The 21,178-nt window shown below is 41.5% G+C and overlaps 1 protein-coding gene across 1 annotated transcript in view; it reads left to right on the forward strand.

Annotated features, from left to right (window-relative positions):
• Positions 1-21,178, forward strand: part of ADGRV1 (adhesion G protein-coupled receptor V1) — a 566,629-nt gene that overhangs the window by 197,877 nt on the left and 347,574 nt on the right. Inside the window, exons 68-74 of the mRNA XM_069590116.1 lie at positions 872-1,111; positions 2,517-2,666; positions 3,799-4,272; positions 10,187-10,330; positions 13,175-13,349; positions 16,524-16,659; positions 18,643-19,748. Coding sequence (XP_069446217.1) covers positions 872-1,111; positions 2,517-2,666; positions 3,799-4,272; positions 10,187-10,330; positions 13,175-13,349; positions 16,524-16,659; positions 18,643-19,748 — 2,425 coding nt within the window. The remainder of the gene's footprint in view (positions 1-871; positions 1,112-2,516; positions 2,667-3,798; positions 4,273-10,186; positions 10,331-13,174; positions 13,350-16,523; positions 16,660-18,642; positions 19,749-21,178) is intronic.

A 21,178-nucleotide genomic window follows, 5' to 3' on the forward strand; every position in this document is an offset into this window, starting at 1 on the left:
AGATGGGACACAGTGTTTCCAGAGAAAGAAGTGGTTAGCTGTATCTCACACCGATCAAAGATGAAAGAAGCAAAGACAAGTGGATGTGAAAAGTATATAATTCCTTATGGATGTGAAAAGTATATAATTTTAAATTACACAAACTTTAAATGATGCCTTTGTTGCAACATAAAAATTGTTTCTTATAACTCTGAACATTTCTGTTTCTCTTATGCTAAGACTTTATTTAAGTGTACTTGTTGCTGCATATCCAACAGAGTTTTCACATGATTCGGATAGGTTTTGATGAATAGAACCTGTGCACTAGCAAGACAGTCTGTACTTGTATTTATCAGAGTTTGCGAGTGGCCCAGTCATGTCTGATTCTGTGACCCCAGGGCCTGCAGCCCGCCAGGCTCCTCTGTCCATGGGATTCTCCAGGCAAGAGCACTGGAGTGGGCTGCCATGTCCTCCTCCAGGGGATCTTCCCAACCTGGGGTTTGAACCTGGGTCTCCTGCTTTGGCAGGCAGATTCTTTACTACTGAGCCACCTGGAAAGCCCTACAAGGTTTTTATTACTCACATATATATATGTGTTTAGAGTATGTACTTTTATATTTTTGGTGTCCTGTGATGTTGACAAATGACCAGGTATTCAGATTTTTCGTTACTTATTAGACACTGTTGTTCATGAAAATGGATATTCTATAGATTACATAGTTTATGTTTGTAAAGATTATTTTAAACAGCATGAGTTGATAACATAGGACTTTGTGGGAGATATTCTAGAATAACTTTCACATGTATGTATATATTTTTAATACTGCCTGTCCTGCAGAGTAGTTATTTGTTGAAAGCTGATTGTTTTCTTTAAAAACTAAACACCCTGCAGGTGAACTGGGAGATAGTAGGACCCAATTCTCAGGAAGCCTTACCATCACAGAACCAGGACATCGCAGACCCGGTGAGCGGGTCCTTCTCTTTTGGAGATGGGGAAGGTGGAGTGAGAAGCATCATTCTGGGAATCTATCCACATGATGACATTGAAATTGAAAAGACTTTCATCATTAAACTTAAACTTGTGAAAGGAGAAGCCCAATTAGACTCCACAGCTAAAGATATTACATTAACAGTAAGTCTGACTTTATTCTTCCTGCAGAATTTCGGCTTTAAAGGATCTTTCAGAACATGTGCTTACATTTGTTGAAACTCTGTGGCCTTATGATAAATTAAAAGTTATAAAACCCAATGAAGTTGTTGCAATTCCTGTGGGTCAGATGTTCTGGTTGTTATATTAGTTTATTACATAGCCTGATACTGATAATTCTTTAAGATACTGAGAAATAGTTATTTTACACTTTTTGAGAAAATTTGATGTTTTGGGGAGATTTGGCACTTTTCAAAAGAAGGCATTTGTTGTATCATAAACATTGGATATCTTTGCCATTAAAGAGTGTCAGAGTTCACAGGTAATCACAAGTCAGACTGTTGAAAGGAAGAATGGTACTTTTTCAGTCAGTGCAGTGATGGTGTGAGTCAGATCCAGATATAGTTTATTTGGTATGAATCACCCAGTCCACTGGGGCAGAAAGTCCTGGAAACCAAAGTTACTGGAAAAAAAGGTAGAGAGATGCACCCTTTTCTAAGTTTGAAAAGCCTGTTTTATGTGGGATCTGTATCAGTCAGATATCCCCAGAGAACTGGAGCTGTTAATGTTGGGAAACAGATATGAAGAAAGAGAGAAATTTTATAAGGAATTATATCCCATAACTGTGGGTCTGGCAAGTCAGAATCCATGAAACAGCTGGAAGAAATCCGTAGAGCAGGCAGGAAGCTCAGGAACGAGCTGAAGTTGCCTTCTTGAGTCTGAATTTTGTGGCGAAGGGCAGCAGGCTGGAAATGAAGCAGGATTCGTAAATTATGGTCTTGAGGCAGAATTCCTTTTTCTCCGGGACGCCTCAGTGTTTGCTCTTTAAAGCTTTCATCTCACTGGATGAGGTCCGTCCACATTACTGAGAATAGTTTTATTGACTTTGTCAGCTGGTTGTCAGTTTTAACCACATCTACAAAATATTACAGCAACATCTGGAGACACTTTAGCCTAGTCAGGCTGACACATAAAATTAACCATCACAGGGCCATTACCTCTCTCCATATTATCAGTCTAAATACATCATAACCAGTAGAAAGAGGTTGGCTAAACTTAACTGGTTAAATGAAGCAAACATGAGGTGAGTAAAGCTAATCCAGGCTTTGCAGTTCTATCCTTTTAAGGTTCTACAGATTGTCATTTTCTGAACACTTATCCCCATTATCCTTGAGGAGTAAGAACCTTCTTGCTTTAGGTAACAGTCAGGGAAAGGAAGGTTTTTAAGAGTTACATAGCCAGATACAATCATGCCCAAGTGTCCTTATTGTGCTTCTTTCATTCCCTCAGTTTATCTCGTACATACACAACATATCAGGGTGCTGGTATGTTGGATACTGTAATTTCATCCATAGCTGTTACATATGTCTCCCCTCTGCTCTCTTTCTAGATAGAGAAGTTTGGTGATCCTAATGGAGTGATTCAGTTTGCTCCCGAGTCTTTGTCTGAGGAGACCTATTTGGAGCCATCCACTCTGGAAGGGCCCCTGATCATTACCTTCTTTGTCAGAAGAATCAAGGGTGTTTCAGGAGAGATTATGGTACCGTTTTTCTTTGGATTTTTAAGCAGAGTGATCGTTTGCCTGATGGTTGTGGTTGAGAAGAACAGAGAAACTGCATGTTCTGGAGAATTAGAGTTTTTGATAAACTGAAGTGACATGGATTTTCACACATGCTGAGGTTCACCAAGGCCCCTTTGGGCTGGCTCGCTGGCACCAACCTCTGGTTATCTCTTTAAATATTCAGTTGCAGTTAGGTTAAAAAATCTTTCTCATATTTAATCACAAAGAATATGATTGAACTATTTTGTAATTTCTTGTTTGCTATAAGTGAAAGTGAAAGTGAAGTTGCTCAGTCATGTCTGACTCTTTGTGACCCCGTGGACTGTAGCCTACCAGGCTCCTTGGTCCATGGGATTTTCCAGGCAAGAGTACTGGAGTGGGTTGCCATAAGTGAAGCTTTTTCTACTTAACAAGACTATCCATGATTTTTACAAATTGCTTAGTATATTCTTTATTCTCAATATCATTGAGATGCCCTTATAAATTATCAAGATATTCATTGAACAGATCAAGTTTATCTTTTGCTAGCTAAATTTATTTTGTGAAATCTCTCTATAAACTTAGCTTTTCCCCTGTATTGGAGATTAATTGTTACTTTTCTTCAGGTGAAGCTTAATGGAAGTAAAAAAATTTTGGAAAATAAATTTTTTAGAGATTTTTTGGGGAGAAATTCTTAATTTTTAAAATCTTAGATATCCTTTTTTTATTAAAAACAAACAGAAACCAATTCCAATGTGAATATCAGATTATCTGCTTAATGTTTTACCCTCAAATATGGTCTTGTTCACTGTTGAATGTACTTGTGGAACTGGTATGGTATTTTAAAGTTAACTTGTTTCTCTTTATCTTTTCAAATTATGTTACTAATTTAGAAGCAGGTGAAATGAGATTTTGTCATCCTGTCCTGCAAATGGCATTTGATAGCCTGAAAGAGTTAAGACAGTTTCTGAATTACTTAAGTAGAGATACTTGGAAAATTTAAATTTGAATATATTGATGCACACTTATATAGGCAAGCTTTTTATATATAATTGAGGTAAATGAATTTAAAGGATTTTGATGAAATACACTGCGTTATTTGACTTTGTTGGTGTTCTTCCTTTTGTTTTAGGTTTATTGGGAATTAAGTAGTGAGTTTGATATTACTGGAGACTTTCTCTCTACAAAAGGAATTTTCACCATTGCTGATGGAGACAGTGAAGCCAGCTTTGATGTTCATTTGCTGCCAGATGATATTCCTGAGATAGAGGAAGTGTATGTGCTCCAGCTTGTTTCAGTCAAGGGAGGAGCAAAACTGGATACAGAAAAGTGTCTCATTCGGCTCTCTGTTCCTGCAAATGACGACCCGCATGGAATATTTGCCCTGTATTCAGATCATCAGTCCGTACTTATCGGGCAGAACCTTCGTAGATTGATCCAAATTAATGTAACCCGGCTTGCGGGCACATTTGGAGATGTGGCTGTTAGATATCGAATATCATCTGACTCCAAGGCGCAGTCTGTTGTTACAGAAAATGCAGAGAGGCAGTTGGTGGTCAGAGATGGTACCAGATATAAAGTGGACTCAGTGCCAGTCCAGGGGCAGGTTTGTAGCATCTCTTTCGTTTTCCCAGTCATTCCAAAAGATGCCTTCAAGAAAACGCTTGTTAATCTCATGATCAGTTTAAAATCTGATTTCGATATTTAAATGGAACCGTGGAAAATGCCTTAGAAAATGCATAGTAATTTTTGGGTAATACATATATTGCTGCTAAGTTGCTTCAGTCGTGTGCGACTCTGTGAGACCCCATAGACGGCAGCCCACCAGGCTCCCCCATCCCTGGGATTCTCCAGACAAGAACACAGGAGTGGGTTGCCATTTCCTCCTCCAATGCATGAAAGTGAAAAGTGAAAGTGGAGTCGCTCAGTCGTGTCTGACTCTTCACGACCCCGTGGACTGCAGCCCACCAGGCTCCTCCATCCATGGGATTTTCCAGGCAAGAGTACTGGCGTGGGGTGCCATTGCCTTGGTATTTGCAAATTATAAGTGAATAAGTATCTGTTCCTTCCTGGAGATAAACACACACTCACATTACACACACATGTACGCACTGGATGCTTATTGAGGGGGAGATATTTGTAGGTTTCCTTGCACTCCTATCTGGAGAAGGAAATGGCAGCCCACTCTAGTATTCTTGCCTGGAGAATTCCAAGGACAGAGGAGCCTGGTGGGCTATAGCCCATGGGGTCACAAAGAGTCGGACACGACTGAGTGACTAACACTTGTGCTCTTACTGAAGATCAGTGCAGTGAGAGACGGATACATGTTTCCTGGGGTTTGACGGGGCTACATGGTATCTGCCTTTCTCTCCTTGAAAATCTGCCACCCAGGAAGTCAGCTATGGTTTTTTTTGTTAATGAGGAGAGAAGACAGCAGACTATTCTGCCAATATATCAGATGAAAGTGGCAGGAACCAAGTGGGTGCCCAGCATTCTTTCTCACTCTGAGCCACAGAAAGTGATTTGAGGGACTGTCTTAATCCTTCCAAGATGATACCTAATCTCCTTCCATATGCATGGGAGAGGAGCTCATTTATCTCACACATGGGATGCATTGCAGCAGTGGGGATTGTTATCTCATCGCCATGGAAGGCCGTGCCAGAGGGTAGCCAGACTGGAGTCATCTTGAGAATGGTATAAGGTGGATTGTGAAGTTAGGAGACAGTAAAAAGGGTCATTGGAAGAGTGTACGTTTCTGTGGTGGAATGGCGATGAGCTGAATTCTGAAGTCTCTGATGAACATACAAATGGATTCCATGAAAGGTGAAATGTTTGGCTGCCTGCCAGTGTTATTCAAGAAAGGACTACAGAAGTGAGGCAAGACCCTTGTCATTCTTCCTCAAAGCAACTCCCCACCTGCTCCAGAGGTGCTGGAAGATTGATGGAAAGGTCCAAGAAGGGCTGGAGAAGTACTAAAGAGTCATGCCATGATCCCTTTCCCACCTTAGATCTTTAGCTGTGGATTGAGCAAGAACTGGGATAAATAGAGGAGTTTTAATGGAGTGTGAGATGAAAGTTTTTACTGGTATAGATCTGGCCTTTACCTTCATAAAAAATGACAGGAAGCTTTGAGATCTACACACAACATTGTCAAAGTTAAGTGCCAAGAAACCCTACAAAGCAGTAAGAGGACAGAAATGAGACAGCTTCCTGTTTATAGTCCACTAAGTTCAGCCCACTCAGTAATGGATGACCTTGGTTTCACTTAAGCCTATGATCCATAGAAAATTGGCTACCTTTTGACATAGTATACTAATTGGTACCTCAAACTACCGCATAATTGCACTCATCTCACATGCTAGTAAAGTAATGCTCAAAATTATCCAAGCCAGGCTTCAGCAATATGTGAACCGTGAACTTCCTGATGTTCAAGCTGGTTTTAGAAAAGGCAGAGGAACCAGAGATCAAATTGCCAATATCCACTGGATCATGGAAAAAGCAAGAGAGTTCCAGAAAAACATCTATTTCTGCTTTATTGACTATGCCAAAACCTTTGACTCTGTGGATCACAATAAACTGTGGAAAATTCTGAGAGAGATGGGAATACCAGACCACCTAACCTGCCTCTTGAGAAATCTGTATGCAGGTCAGAAAGCAACAGTTAGAACTGGACATGGAACAACAGACTGGTTCCAAATAGGAAACGGAGTATGTCAAGGCTGTGTATTATCACCCTGCTTATTTAACTTATATGCAAAGTTCATCATGAGAAACGGTGGACTGGAAGAAATACAAGCTGGAATCAAGATTGCCGGGAGAAATATCAATAACCTCAGATAGGCAGATGACACCACCCTTATGGCAGAAAGTGAAGAAGAACTAACGAGTCTCTTGATGAAAGTGAAAGAGGAGAGTGAAAATTTGGCTTAAAGTTCAACATTCAGAAAACAAAGATCATGGCATCTGGTCCCATCACTTCATGGGAAATAGGTGGGGAAACAGTGGAAACAGTGTCAGACTTTATTTTTGGGGGCTCCAAAATCACTGCAGATGGTGACTGCAGCCATGAAATTAAAAGACGCTTTCTCCTTGGAATGAAAGTTACGACCAACCTAGATAGCAAATTCAAAAGCAGAGACATTACTTTGCCGACTAAGGTCCGTCTAGTCAAGGCTATGGTTTTTCCTGTGGTCATGTATGGATGTGAGAGTTGGACTGCGAAGAAGGCTGAGCGCCGAAGAATTGATGTTTTTGAACTGTGGTGTTGGAGAAGACTCTTGAGAGTCCCTTGGACTGCAAGGAGATCCAACCAGTCCATTCTGAAGGAGATCAGCCCTGGGATTTCTTTGGAAGGAATGATGCTAAAGCTGAAACTCCAGTACTTTGGTCACCTCATGCGAAGAGTTGACTCATTGAAAAAGTCTCTGATGCTCGGAGGGATTGGTGGCAGGAGGAGAAGGGGACGACAGAGGATGAGATGGCTGGATGGCATCACGGACTCGATGGACAGATATACTATATATATATGTATATATATATGTATATATATATATATATATATCATATATATTTATTTCACAAGGGGTAAGATCCTTGATCTACCTAGCTTTTAAATTATCTCTTGTGGTACCTGAGACATTTTGAAGGATGATCATCCTCTTTTCCTTTCATCTTGAATGCTTAATGACTTTATAAAGATCTTAACTTTCCTAATAACTTTCCTTTGAGGTATCTATGGATATCTTCACATCTGTTCTGAACCTATATTAATTATTTTTACGATTTCTATTTTCAGTAAAGAGTAGCAACAGTTCACTAGCTTGCACATACATGAAAGCTTCTCTCATTGGCATGCTTTAACATCTTTCATTAATACGATTCAATTTTCATGGGTTCCTTCTGTCTCTGCGTTCCAGGATGTGTGGTGTAGGCTGCTCCTAGATGGTTAGCTGTTGCTCTGTGCATTAGTCTCCAAGGTGACCCTTAGGGGCCAAGTGACACGTGCTAAAGCGAGAGGAGGATTTTCCCAGTGGTCCCTTTCTTGCCTCACACCCCGAGTGCTCTTGAAGTTTGGGATGTTAGTTACAAGGTACATACAATTGTCCCTGCTGCACCCTCCTGATAAATGTTAGGATTTCAGCTGGTCAGCCACAGGGAAGGACCTTCAAGTGGGTGTTGGAACAGAATGAGTTTCCATTAGGTTCTGAAAACTAGAAGACTCTTGATGTTGATTTAACATGAGGGTCAGAGTGAACAGTTCACCATCTGGTTAACAAGGTTAATGACAGGCTTCTTAGATGAAGTGATGGCAAGAATGACTGGTACACTAAAGAAACCTGTGTTTAAGAGAGTTTAGAATGCAAGATAAGATTATATCCATTGTTGTCATCTATTCAAGTATTTACGGGGCACTTACCATGGGTCAGCAGTTGTGAGAAGCACCACAGACACAGTGATCATGGGGTGTAATCCCTGTTGTCACACTGCTCCCTGTCGATGCAGGAGAAGGCCCTTTAACAGCCAGTTATAAAAGTAACTGAATAAGTAGGCAGTATTCAAGATGCACAGAGGATATTATGGGCGAGTAAATTCTATTCGTGCCAAAAGCCATCAAGAATGATGGGCAATCTGTAGAATGGTTCTGTGATGCCCTCCTGGGTCCAGAACATGAGGGAGCATAACAGAACATGCTCGACTCCTAAAAACCTTCAAGTTCCTTTTCAAATTAGTCACCCTGCTTTCCTTCTGTAGGCAAACCAGCATTTCCCCAAGTGCCCCGTTGACTCCTGTTCAAACTTTAATGTTTTATTACCGCACGCTGGGGTCCTGGCATGCCACACGAGTCCTTGTGCTGAATGGGCCCGTGAACGGAGCTGGGTGGCAAGGCACAAATGCCTGGGTGCTTTGAGCTGACATCTGGCCCTTCGATTTTTAGGACATGGAAACAGAAACATGCTTAGCTGCCCAGCCAGTGCACTGCATCGGGGGGGTGGGGGGCACTCCTTCAGGGAGAGGAGGGAGGCACACGATTGGAGTCAGAAGGCTGATTTATGTCTTGTTTCCTCAGCCCTTGATCTGTGCTTCATGATCAGTGAATGTCATTTTGAAAAAATGAAGATTGATCGAATGAGTAAAACATCTGTTCCCCTCATGTTGCACATTGGAAACCACCATGGTACATTACACATTTGGGTGGTTTGATGTGTGTTTAAGTACATTACACTTAAAAGAAAAATAGACCTCACAGAAATGGTTATTTTTACATCCAGTAAAGATGTATAGAGTCGTTAGTAATATTCCACATTATGGCAGCGTATCCATTATCATTAGCAAGGTTTCTATGGACAAATGTTAGTGCTAAAAAAAAATCTCTGTAAAGTAATGGTCGTGGTGGTGGTGGTTTTGTTGCTAAGTCGTGTCCGACTCGTGGGATCCCGTGGACCGTATCCTGCCAGGCTCCTCTGTCCATGGGGTTCTGCAGGTAAGAATACTGGAGTGGGTTGCCATCTCCTTCTCCACTGTAAAGTAATACAAGTTTTTAAATTCAGGATTTCCCTATTTTGTTGGATTCTGAAACTTTGAAAATTGGTAGTCTAATATATGGTGTTAGAAGTTTTTACTTGTCCAAAATAATTGGATAATCAGTGTACCTATATCATTATCTGTTTTCAGTAAATGTCATTAGAGTTATTAGTTCCTACCCAGTGAAGAAGGAGAAAGTGAGTTTTGCTGGTCTTAGGAGCTGACACTTTTCACCACTGTACTCCCTCCATTCTTGGAACACGTGATTCTATCGCTGAGACTCCTGGGATTCTCATCATTCTTTAGGTCATCCAGGCTTCCCTGGTAGCTCAGCTGGTAAAGAATCCTGCAGTGCAGGAGACCCTGGTTCAATTCCTGGGTCTAGAAGATCCCCTGGAAAAGGAATAGGCTACCACTGCAGTATTCTTGGGCTTCCGTGGTGGCTCAGCTGCTAAAGAATCTGCCCACAATACAAGAGACCTGGGTTTGATTCCTGGGTTGGGAAGATCCTCAGGAGAAGGTACAGGCTACCCACTCCAGTATTCTTGGGCTTCCTTGGTGGCTAAGATGATAGAGAATCTGCCTGTAATGCAGGAGACCTGGGCTCGATCCCTGGGTTGGGAAGATCCCCTGGAGGAGGGCATGGCAACACACTCCAGTATTTTTGCCCCGAGAATCCGCATGGACAGAGGAGCCTGGCAGGCTACAGTCCATGGGGTTGCAAAGAGTTGGACATGGCTGAGCAACGAAGCACAGCACATACAGGCATACATGGTGAATTTGAAAATTTTTGGTATTTTTAAAATAATATATGACTCTCACTCTTAGCCTAAACGTCTTCAGCATGGGCCTTTGTTTTATAATGTGGGGGAAAAGGCATATATTGATGAAACTGATACAAAATGAGGCAAGTGCTAATGACTCACTTCACATGTCAGTATTTTTCTTTGAAAATTATTTGTTGCTAATAAAAAGTCACTTACACTGTTTGTTTATAGGTGTTCCTACCCCTGGGCTCGAATTTCACCTTACAGCTGGTGACCGTGATGCTTGTTGGTGGAAGTTTCTATGGCGTACCCAAAATTCTCCAGGAAGCAAAATCCGCCATCCTTCCAGTTCCAGAGAAAGCTGCCAATTCTCAGGTACTTGGCACTGGGTGTGGTACTCCCCTGGTACCACTAGAGGGCAACTCTTACAGAAAGGACTAAGATTCTTAGAGTTTGATTTCTTAAATCTATGTAATCCTGTGAATATCTAATTTAAGCATTATGGATACCCTATATGAAAGTAATTTGGCAATTTTTGTCAGTAGATGGAAAACCATATCTCCTTTTTTGAGTTTAAAAAAGTCTGTATCTTGTAGCATGTAAGGTATAGAATTTTTATTTGAATGTAAGGTATAGAATTTTAAAAATAACGGTCACCTAGCGTCAAAACTTCTGTTTTCCTGATAATGAGTATTTAATATTGAGATATTTTATGCTAAAAATTAAAATTAGAATGAAGCATCAGTTAATATTTCAGACTTTCTCATTTACTGACATTGTGAATATTTAATCTGTGGGGCTTCTTTTTAACTGTGGCAAGCTTGTGCTAATGCAGATGAAAGCTAGTGGCACACTTAGGTATTTGAATCTTCTGCCTAAGTTCATTTTAGGGAAGATTGTTCCCCAATCACTTCATAATTCACCAGAGAACAAAGAATGCCTTGAGGGCTTTGCTTCCTGCGTAGGCCAGTTCTGTCAGTGTGGGAACAAGACAGGGCTGCTATCTCTGGCTGTGGTACCGTGTGTGTTTTATAAACCGTGAGAAGATGCCAGCCTGCGTCCCACTCCCTCGGGTGGGGGCTCCTTCAGCTTGACCAGGAAGTGGGCATGGCGTCTGTCCAGACACACACTCGAGGCAGGAGTGTTAAGGCCTGGCCAACGGCTTAGTAACAGGGTCTGTGGCCATAAGGGGTGGTCTTCAAGTTACCGCCTCCTGGGCTGCTGCCTCCCAGGGCATGAATTTGCTTTGCCCCTAAAGTGGAACCCACGGTGTTAAAAATAACTGAGAGGAATGGTTTTTGTCTGCAGCTCCTCTGTTCAAGAGGGAGTGAGAGTAGAGCATATAATGCTTTGACGTTTTATCTTCTTTTGTTCATAGGTCGTTATAACAAAGATTGCTTTCAACCTGAACCATTCAGTTGGTGTAGTGAACTATTTTCTATTCCTTGTCTCTGCTTACAACACTGTGTTACCTCAAAGGGCTAGGTCACGGCCAGTCAGAGTGTGTTCCTGTCCTTGGTGTATCCTTCTATACTCCTTACCAGTATTTGAGTGTGTGTGTATGTGTGTGTGTGTGTGTGTGTGTGTGTTGCGCACATGTGATGTTGCTAGGATACTTTCAAACAGCCTTTAACTATGTAGCAAGCATGAGCTGAGATATACTACAGATTTTGGCAGTTACTAAGCAGAAAGCTTGCTGTAATAGGGAATCTAGACGGGTGTCAAGTTGAAGTTGTTTTTCTTTTCTGTGGCTTCAGAAGCTGTCCTGTGGCCATCTCACACTTTTCTGCTCCTTTCCAGTCCAATTTAAAATGGGGAGAATGAGCCTTAATATAGAACTGTTGATCCTATGGTATCCCAAATTTATAGATATTGGGACCAAAAGAGGTAAACTAAGTTGTCCAAATAATAATGTGAAGCCAGGAATCTGGTTTTATTTCTATTCTCTGACCAGAACTTATTTTATCTATAAATCTAGATTTATACGGTATTCTGGGAAGGTTGGCCCTAAAAACCAGATCTTACTTTATGTGGATAAAAAATATCATTTAAACAAATCTTGGAAGGTTTCTGATCCTCAAAAAAAGATGTTAAATTGAATCAAAGGCTGAAAAAATCCTTAATAGAAAATCGAGTTCATGGTGCTCATTTTATAAATTCATTGTTGTATCTCAGAAAGAAGTCAAAGTTTAGTTTTAGACAGAACAGTTTCTATAAAGACCCATCAGTTCAGTTCAGTCACTCAGTCGTGTCTGACTCTTTGTGATCCCATGGACTGTAGCACGCCAGGCCTCCCTGTCCATCACAAACTCCCAGAGTTTACTCAAACTCATGTCCATTGCGTCAGTGATGCCATACAACCATCTGATTCTCTGTCATCCCCTTCTCCTGCCTTCAATCTTTCCCAGCATCAGGGTCTTTTCCAATGAATCAGCTCTTCGCATCAGGTGGCCAAAGTATTGGAGTTTCAGCTTCAGCATCAGTCCTTCCAATGAATATTCAGGACTGATTTCCTTTAGGATGGACTGGTTGGATCTCCTTGCAGTCCAAGGGACTCTCAGGAGTCTTCTCCAACACCACAGTTCAAAAGAATCAATTATTCGGCGCTCAGCTTTCTTTATTTGTTGCTTTGTTGCTAAGTCACTTCAGTCATGTCCGACTCTGTGACCTCATAGATGGCTCCACCATCCCTGGGATTCTCCAGGCAAAAACACTGGAATGGGTTGCCATTTCCTTCTCCAATGCAGGAAAGTGAAAAGTGAAAGGGAAGTTGCTTAGTCGTGTCTGACTTTTAGCGACCCCGTGGACTGCAGCCTGCCACGCTCCTCCAACCATGGGATTTTCCAGGCAAGAGTACTGGAGTGGGGTGCCATTGCCTTCTCCAAGCTTTCTTTATAGTCCCATATAAAGACCCATAGCAAGTCATTAAAATGCCAGTTTTAATCTTTTCATTTAACCATAGTTACAATTGTATTTTTAGATACTGTTAATTTGGAATTCACATTTTGATAATAAAGCTATAACTATAATCAAAGTTAGAAATAGGATACAGTTTCAAAATTCAGGTTCCATTTCTTAAATACTATTCTTTAATCAAAAGTATTTTAGAGCAGAGAAATATATTGTGTAAACAAAGAGAAAGTTGAGTTTTAACCCACTCCTCAGAAAACAGGAACCTTTAGAGAAAAAGAAAATATTCTAAGCATTTTTTCCTCTCAGGTTGGGTTTGAATCTACTGCTTTTCCACTCACGGACATCGCTGCCGGGACAAGCCAAGCTGTGATTTCTAGGAGAGGCACATATGGCTCTCTCAAGGTTTCCTGGGCAGCTGGATACGTTCCTGGGTCAGAAATCCCTGAATTCACTGCTGTTGGCAACATGACCCCCAAAGTAGGTGAGTTGTGTCTTTTCTAGGGTTTTATCTGTGGAACGTGGAAATGTATCATTGGCCACTAATTTTCTAGGATCCTCTTCACTCTGGACAATGAATGAGCTAGCTGTTTGCCTTCTAATCCAGTCTTCTCATATTTAAGTGATCAGAATTGCACTGAAATTAAAAACGTCATACCTGACCTGAAAATGATGGTCTTCAGCAGCCTGCTCTGTTTAAGCATGTTGCTTAGTTGCTGTCATGTCCGAATCTTTGCTACCCCATGGACTGTAGCTTGCCAGGCTCCTGTGTCCGTGGGGTTTCCCAGGCAAGAATACTGGAATGGGTTGCTATTTCCTACTCCAGAAGATCTTCTTGATCCAGGGTTTAAACCCACATCTCCTGCATAGTAGGGAGATTCTTTACCACTGAGTCACCTGGGAAACCCCAGGTTTATACATGAGGAGTTTGTTAAAAGTAACTCTAAAAACCTAATGTGGCCCATGCGTGCCAGTCACTTAGTCATGTCTGACTCTTTGCAACCCTTTGGATTGTAGCCTGTGAGGTCCCTCTGTCCATGGGGTTCTCCAGGCAAGAATACTGGAGTGGGTTGCCATTTCCTTCTCCAGGGGATCTTCCTGACCCAGGGATTGAACCTGGGTCTCCTGCATTGGAGGCAAATACTTCACCATCTGAGCTATCAGTTCAGTTCAGTTCAGTCGCTCAGTCACGTCCGACTCTTTGCGACCCCATGGACCAGAGCATGCCAGGCCTCCCTGTCCATCACCGACTCCCGGAGTTTACTCAAAATCATGTCCATTGTGTCGGTGATGCCATCCAACTGTCTCATCCTCTGTCGTCCCCTTCTCTTCCTGCCCTCAATCTTCCCAGCATCAGGGTCTTTTTAAATGAGTCAGCTCTTCACATCAGGTGGCCAAAGTATTGGAGTTTCAGCTTCAACATCAGTCCTTCCAATGAACACCCAGGACTGGTCTCCTTTAGAATGGACTGGTTGGATCTTGAGTCCAAAAGACTCTCAAGAGTCTTCTCCAACACCACAGTTCAAAAGCATCAATTCTTCGGTGCTGAGCTTTCTTTATAGTCCAACTCTCACATCCATTCATGACTACTGGAAAAACCAGAGCCTTGACTTTGTTGGCAAGTGATGTCTCTGCTTTTTAACGTGCTGTCTAGGTTGGTCAAAACTTTCCTTCCAAGGAGTAGCGTCTTTTAATTTCATGGCTGCAATCACCATCTGCAGTGATTTTGGAGCCCAAAAAATAAAGTCAGCTACTGTTTCTACTGTTTCCCCATCTATTTGCCATGAAGTGATGGAACTGGATGCCATGATCTTAGTTTTCTGAATGTTGAGTTTTAAACCAACATTTTCACTCTCCTCTTTCACTTTCATCAAGAAGCTCTTTAGTTCTTCTTCACTTTCTGCCAGAGGGTGGTGTCATCTGCATATCTGAGGTGATTGATATTTCTCCCGGCAATCTTGATTCCAGCTTGTGCTTTATCCAGACCAGTGTTTCTCATGATGAACTCTGCATAGAAGTTAAATAAGCAGGGTGACAATATACAGCCTTGACATACTTGGAACCAGTCTGTTGTTCCATGTCCAGTTCTAACGGTTGCTTTCTGACCTGCATACAGATTTCTCAAGAGGCAAGTCAGGTGGTCTGGTATTCCCATCTCTTTCAGGATTTTCCACAGTTTATTGTGATCCACACAGTCAAAGACTTTGGCATAGTCAATAAAGCAGAAATAGATGTTTTTCTGGAACTCTCTTGCGTTTTCCATTATCCAGCGGATGTTGGCAATTTGACTTCTGGTTCCTCTGCCTTTTCTAAAACCAGCTTGTATATCTGGAAAATCACGATTCATGTACTGCTGAAGGCTGGCTTGCAGAATTTTGAGCATTACTTTACTACCGTGTGAGATGAGTGCAATTGTGCACTAGTTTGAGCATTCTTTGGCATTGCCTTTCTTTGGGATTGGAATGAAAACTGACCTTTTCCAGTCCTGTGGCCACTGCTGAGTTTTCCAAATTTGCTGGCATATGGAGTGCAGCACTTTCACAGCATCATCTTTCAGGATTTGAAATAGCTCAACTGGAATTCCATCACCTCCACTAACTTTGTTCATAGTGATGCTTTCTAAGGCCCACTTGACTTCACATTCCAGGATGTCTGGCTCTAGGTGAGCGATCACACCATTGTGATTATCTGGGCCGTGAAGCTCTTTTTTGTACAGTTCTTCTGTGCATTCTTGCCATTTCTTCTTAATATCTTCTGCTTCTGTTCGGTCCATACCATTTCTGTCCTTTATTGACCCCATCTTTGCATGAAATGTTCCCTCGGTATCTCAAATTTTCTTGACGAGATCTCTAGTCTTTCCCATTCTATTGTTTTCCTCTATTTCTTTGCATTGATTGCTGAGGAAGGCTTTCTTATCTCTCCTTGCTATTCTTTGGAACTCTGCATTCAGATGTTTATATCTTTCCTTTTCTCTTTTGCTTTTGGCTTCTCTTCTTTTCACAGCTATTTGTAAGGCCTCCTCAGACAGCCATTTTGCTTTTTGGCATTTCTTTTTCTTGAGGGTGGTCTTGCTTCCTGTCTCCTGTACAATGTCATGAACCTCCATCCATAGTTCATCAGGCACTCTGTCTATCAGATCTAGTCCCTTAAATCTGTTTCTCACTTCCATTGTATAATCATAAGGGATTTGATTTAGGTCATACCTGAATGGTCTAGTGGTTTTCTCTACTTTCTTCAATTTAATCTGAGCTATAGGGATCCCAGTCCCAATACAATAATAAAAAAAAAAAGACACTCTTATATCCATGTATGTGTTCAACTGAATATTTCTGACAGTAAAGCAGCTGTTACTTTCTCCACTTTATTTTGTAGTTATACCATTAGTTCTGTGAGGGTCAGTGATATGCCAGTGTTGGATGGTTTGACCTCTACCTTGTAGAATAGACAGGATTGAAGGCAAGGTTTATGTGGTCTACGGAGCTTCCTCTAAACTTATTTACACCCTGCCCCCACCACTGACTTTTTAAATGTTTTACCTTTTGTAGACCGTCGTAGAATTTTGGAAAAGGAAAGATTTCACTATATTTTTAAGAGTTGAATCCCAATTTAAGAACTCAGAGAAATGAAACCCTGCTTCCTTTTTCCTGTTCCCTGTCAGGGAGGCTTTCCTTTTCCCATGGAGAAGAAAGTAAAAGAGTCTTGCTTTGGACACACCCAAGCCCCGGGCGGCTGGAGGCCTTTGTCGTTCATCTCTCTGGAGTGCAGAGCAGTGTCCCTGGTGGGGCTCAGCTTCGGTAAGACCCCCTTGATTTTTAGCCAAGAAAGTCCCCGAGGGATAAGCTGGAATTTACTGAATCAAACAAAAAAGACAGAAGGATTTTTCTCCTTGAAGGAAAGGCAAAACCAGTTTTAGTTCAGAGCAACACATGGCTGGCATGCCAAAGATGCCACACCACACGCTGCTTGCATGAGGAGAGTTTATCATGACCTCTGGCTCGAGAATGCTGGCTTGAGGTGCCGTCTCCAGTAAGAACCATGATGGCAAAGCCATCTATTTTAAAAGGGAACTGTCTTCTGAAAAGGTAGCCCCAAATACCGGATTTTCCTTATTGACAAAGAGTAGGAATAAGAAATCGTAGTAGGATAATACTGTGACTTTTGAGTTAGATTATACCAGTATATTTGCAGGTAAATATGTCCCAACCAAAAGCAGTTGACTTTTCTCATATGTGGGATGGGGTTGATCAGAACAGCAGAGAACAGATCTTAGAGCCAGACTCCTGGGTTTAATCCTGCCTCTGTCACTTACTTGCTGTGTGACTTTGGGAAAGTTACATAATCTTCCTGTTCTTTAGTTTACTTATTTGGAAACTGGGAAAAGTGTGTGGGCAAAACCAATGTGTGTTCAAGTATATTTGTGTACACGCTTATGTATGGGAGATATTGGTTGGTATAATTCAGTATGGCTTTTGATTTAACACAATCAAAAAGTGGACACAACGTATTTTAGGTTAACAAATTCAGTTGCCTTTAATGAGAACAGTAATAGCTATCAGTTTAATTTTTAATTTATTTTATTGATGTATAATTGACTTACAGTGTTGTGTTAATTTCTGCTGTATAGCAAAGTAATTCAGGCTAACAGTTTTATAGTGCTTACCCTAGACCAGGCATTGCCTCTATATATGTGTATGTATTCAGATTCGTTTACTCCTACTTTTACTGTTCATGCTAACCATATGACATAGATACTATTGTTAGTCCCATTTTATAGATAAAACAAGTCACAGATAGATTGTATAATGGGCTCAGTGTCACACAGATGATAAGTTTTGGGCCATGATATGAACCTAGGCTGTCTGAACTCATAACTATGACTGACAATAGAAAGTGATGGCTCTAAGTTGTCCTCCCTGAATGCATTTAAATTTAGATGAAAAAAAAATCTATTAGCCAGAGAGATGATGTCTGTGGTCTGGATTAGGCTGATGGGCTACTGGTGTTACTTCTGAGATAACTGATTAAATCACAACAGAATTCCATGAAGTGAAGTGAAAGTCACTCAGTCATGTCTGACTCTTTGCGACCCCATGGACTATATAGTCCATGGAATTCTCCAGGCGAGAATGGTATTCCCTTCTCCAGGCGATCTTCCCAACCCAGGGATCAAACCCAGGTCTCCCGCATTGCAGGTGGATTCTTTACCAGCTGAGGCACGAGGGAAGCCCACAGAATTCCACATGAAAGCACTAAGAACCGATTAGTGTCAATCACGGATGATTCTTCCAGTTCATATATAAGATTTTAGCAACATTTGTGTGAGAAAACAGTCCCGTTACCGGCCAGCTGAAACCAGCAAGGATTTTTACATCTAGGAGGGGCAACTCTTCCTGCCTGGTAGATCGGAAATCTGACCGACATCCAGTGAGACTTTGATTTTGGTCCCCTGTGTGCTGATTATGAGAGAGAACCTGCCATTTCAGATCCTTCAAAGAGCTGCTGTGGGGTGATTGGAGAAACAGACCAGTGACCTCTGAGCGCCTCACCTTGCTAACACTTGTTAGGTCCTGTCACCTGCCACTGCAACTCCTGTTGGCTCATTTCTTGTGCTCTGGTATATTCATCAATAAGTTAGTAGGGTTTTACGGAATTTGAAGGGGCATGTCATTTTTAAGACGCCCTCATGAGCAGCATCTTCCATGCATGAAAGATGACTCTCTGCAAGTGGTAGCCCCGGTTTTTATCAGTTCTCTCATGGTTTAATTTTTTTTTTCCAGGTCAGGTTTCACTGTTGCTGAAATTGAACCGATGGGAGTCTTTCAATTTTCCCCCAGTTCAAGAAATATCGTTGTGTCGGAGGATACACAGATGATCAGATTACATGTACAAAGACTGTTTGGGTTCCGCGGGGAGCTTATTAAAGTTTCCTATCAGACAACTGCAGGGAGGGCAAAGCCCCAGGAAGACTTTGAGGCTGTTCAGAATGGGGAACTGCTTTTCCGAAAATTCCAAGTTGAGGTTGATTTTGAAATAATTATTATTGATGATGAGCTTCCTGAGATAGAAGAAATTTTTTACATTAATCTAACTTCAGTGGAAATTAAAGGATTGCCAAAATTTGATGCTAATTGGAGACCACGCCTGAATCGAGATTTCAGCGTGGCAGTGATCACAATATTGGATAATGATGACCTGGCAGGAACGGATACTTCTTTCACCAAGACAGCTGTGACCGCAGCAGTGGACACAGCCCTTCCTCTGGAAACCAGCTCTGCTACCACACACCCTGACACAACTGAGATTACTGCCATTCCACAGCCCACCGAAGTGGTCGCCATGGTTACGGAGGTGGCTGGCGTATCTCCCATCCCTGAGGACCTTGTCACTCTTGCTGGGACCTCTGCCATGTCTGAGAAGCCTAATGCAGCCACTATAACTACAGATACCTCCGTTCATGGAACATTTAGTCTTGGGCCCCCTGTTGTTTACGTCGAAGAGGAAATGGAGAATGGCACGTTGAATGCTGCAGAGGTTCTTGTCCGGAGAACTGGTGGGTCTGCTGGCAATGTCAGCGTAACAGTTAGAACTTTCGGTGAAACATCTGCTCAGAAGGAACCAAATGCATTGCCTTTTCCTGACAGCCATGGGATTTCCAACCTAACATGGGCAACCGAAGAAGAAGATTTTGGAGCGCAAACTCTCATCCTTGCGTTTGTAGATGGAGAAAGAGAACGTAAAGTGTCGATTCCAATTGTGGATGACGGTGACCCCGAGGGACAGGAATTCTTCTATGTGTTTCTCACAGACCCACAAGGGGGAGCACAGATCGTGAAGGGAGAGGATGACGCTGGCTTTGCAGCTTTTGCCATGATCATTATTACAGGTATATATTTGGAGTGATGGGGTTAAACATGTGCCTTTGTGGTACAGAATTTGTAATAAGATTATTCTAGCTTGAATTTAATTTAAGAAGGTGAATTACTTGAATCACTCATAGATTACATAGAGGTTGCTCAATCGTGTCCAACTCTTTGCGACCTTGTGGGCTGTAGCCTACTACGCTCCAACATCCATGGGATTTTCCAGGCAAGAGTACTGGAGTGGGTTACCATTTCTTTCTCCAGAGGACCTTCCCGACCCAGAGGGTGAACATGGGTCTCCTGCATTGTAGGCAGACGCTTTACTGTCTGAGCCACCAGGGAAATCACTCATAGTGGATCATTAAAACTTTGTTTTCCGGTGGCGTGAAACCCTAACAGAAACTTATCACGTTGTTCTGAGATGCCAGGCTAGAGTTTAACGGACTGTAAATGTCACTTAGCTCAGAGCTAACTAAACATTCTATACATTTGTACTTCCACAATATATATAAACTTTTTTTTTTCTTTTCCTTTCTCTTTTTTTTTAAAATTTTTTAAATTTTAAAATCTTTAATTCTTACATGCGTTCCCAAACATGACCCCCCCTCCCACCTCCCTCCCCACAACATCTCTCTGGGTCATCCCCATGCACCAGCCCCAAGCATGCTGCACCCTACGTCAGACATGGACTGGCGATTCAATTCTTACATGATAGTATACATGTTAGAATTCCCATTCTCCCAAATCATCCCACCCTCTCCCTCTCCCTCTGAGTCCAAAAGTCCGTTATACACATCTGTGTCTTTTTTCCTGTCTTGCATACAGGGTCGTCATTGCCATCTTCCTAAATTCCATATATATGTGTTAGTATACTGTATTGGTGTTTTTCTTTCTGGCTTACTTCACTCTGTATAATTGGCTCCAGTTTCATCCATCTCATCAGAACTGATTCAAATGAATTCTTTTTAACGGCTGAGTAATACTCCATTGTAAATTCATGCATATCTTCTGGAAAATACTTAATTTAATCACCCCAACATGATTGCCTGTCCTATTTTGAAATCTCATTCTGAATTTCTCAACCACTGTTATTAATCCATTGCAAAGTCTAAGATGTCATTGTCAGAAAATTGTTTATGTCTGTTGGGAAATAGATTATAACTATTCCCTTTTGTTCTGCTTTTGAACCAATGTAGTTTATATAACTTTTGTACTATTGGGAATGTTTGTGTTGTGTATATGTGCATGTTTGAAAATTTTTTAGTGATGATTTGCAATTTTTCTCTGAAATCATACTGTATTTTTTTAAGTGGATTAGCTCAACCTGTCAATATACTTAACGCTAATTAGAGTATTGACAAGGCTATCTCATGATTCTTACCTGGTCTACCCTTTTGTATAAACATTAGTAAGTCTTACACAGTGTTTTAGAGTTTCAGATGACACTATAATA

This window comes from Ovis canadensis, chromosome 5 (assembly GCF_042477335.2).
Source record: "Ovis canadensis isolate MfBH-ARS-UI-01 breed Bighorn chromosome 5, ARS-UI_OviCan_v2, whole genome shotgun sequence".
Lineage (NCBI taxonomy): Eukaryota > Metazoa > Chordata > Mammalia > Artiodactyla > Bovidae > Ovis > Ovis canadensis.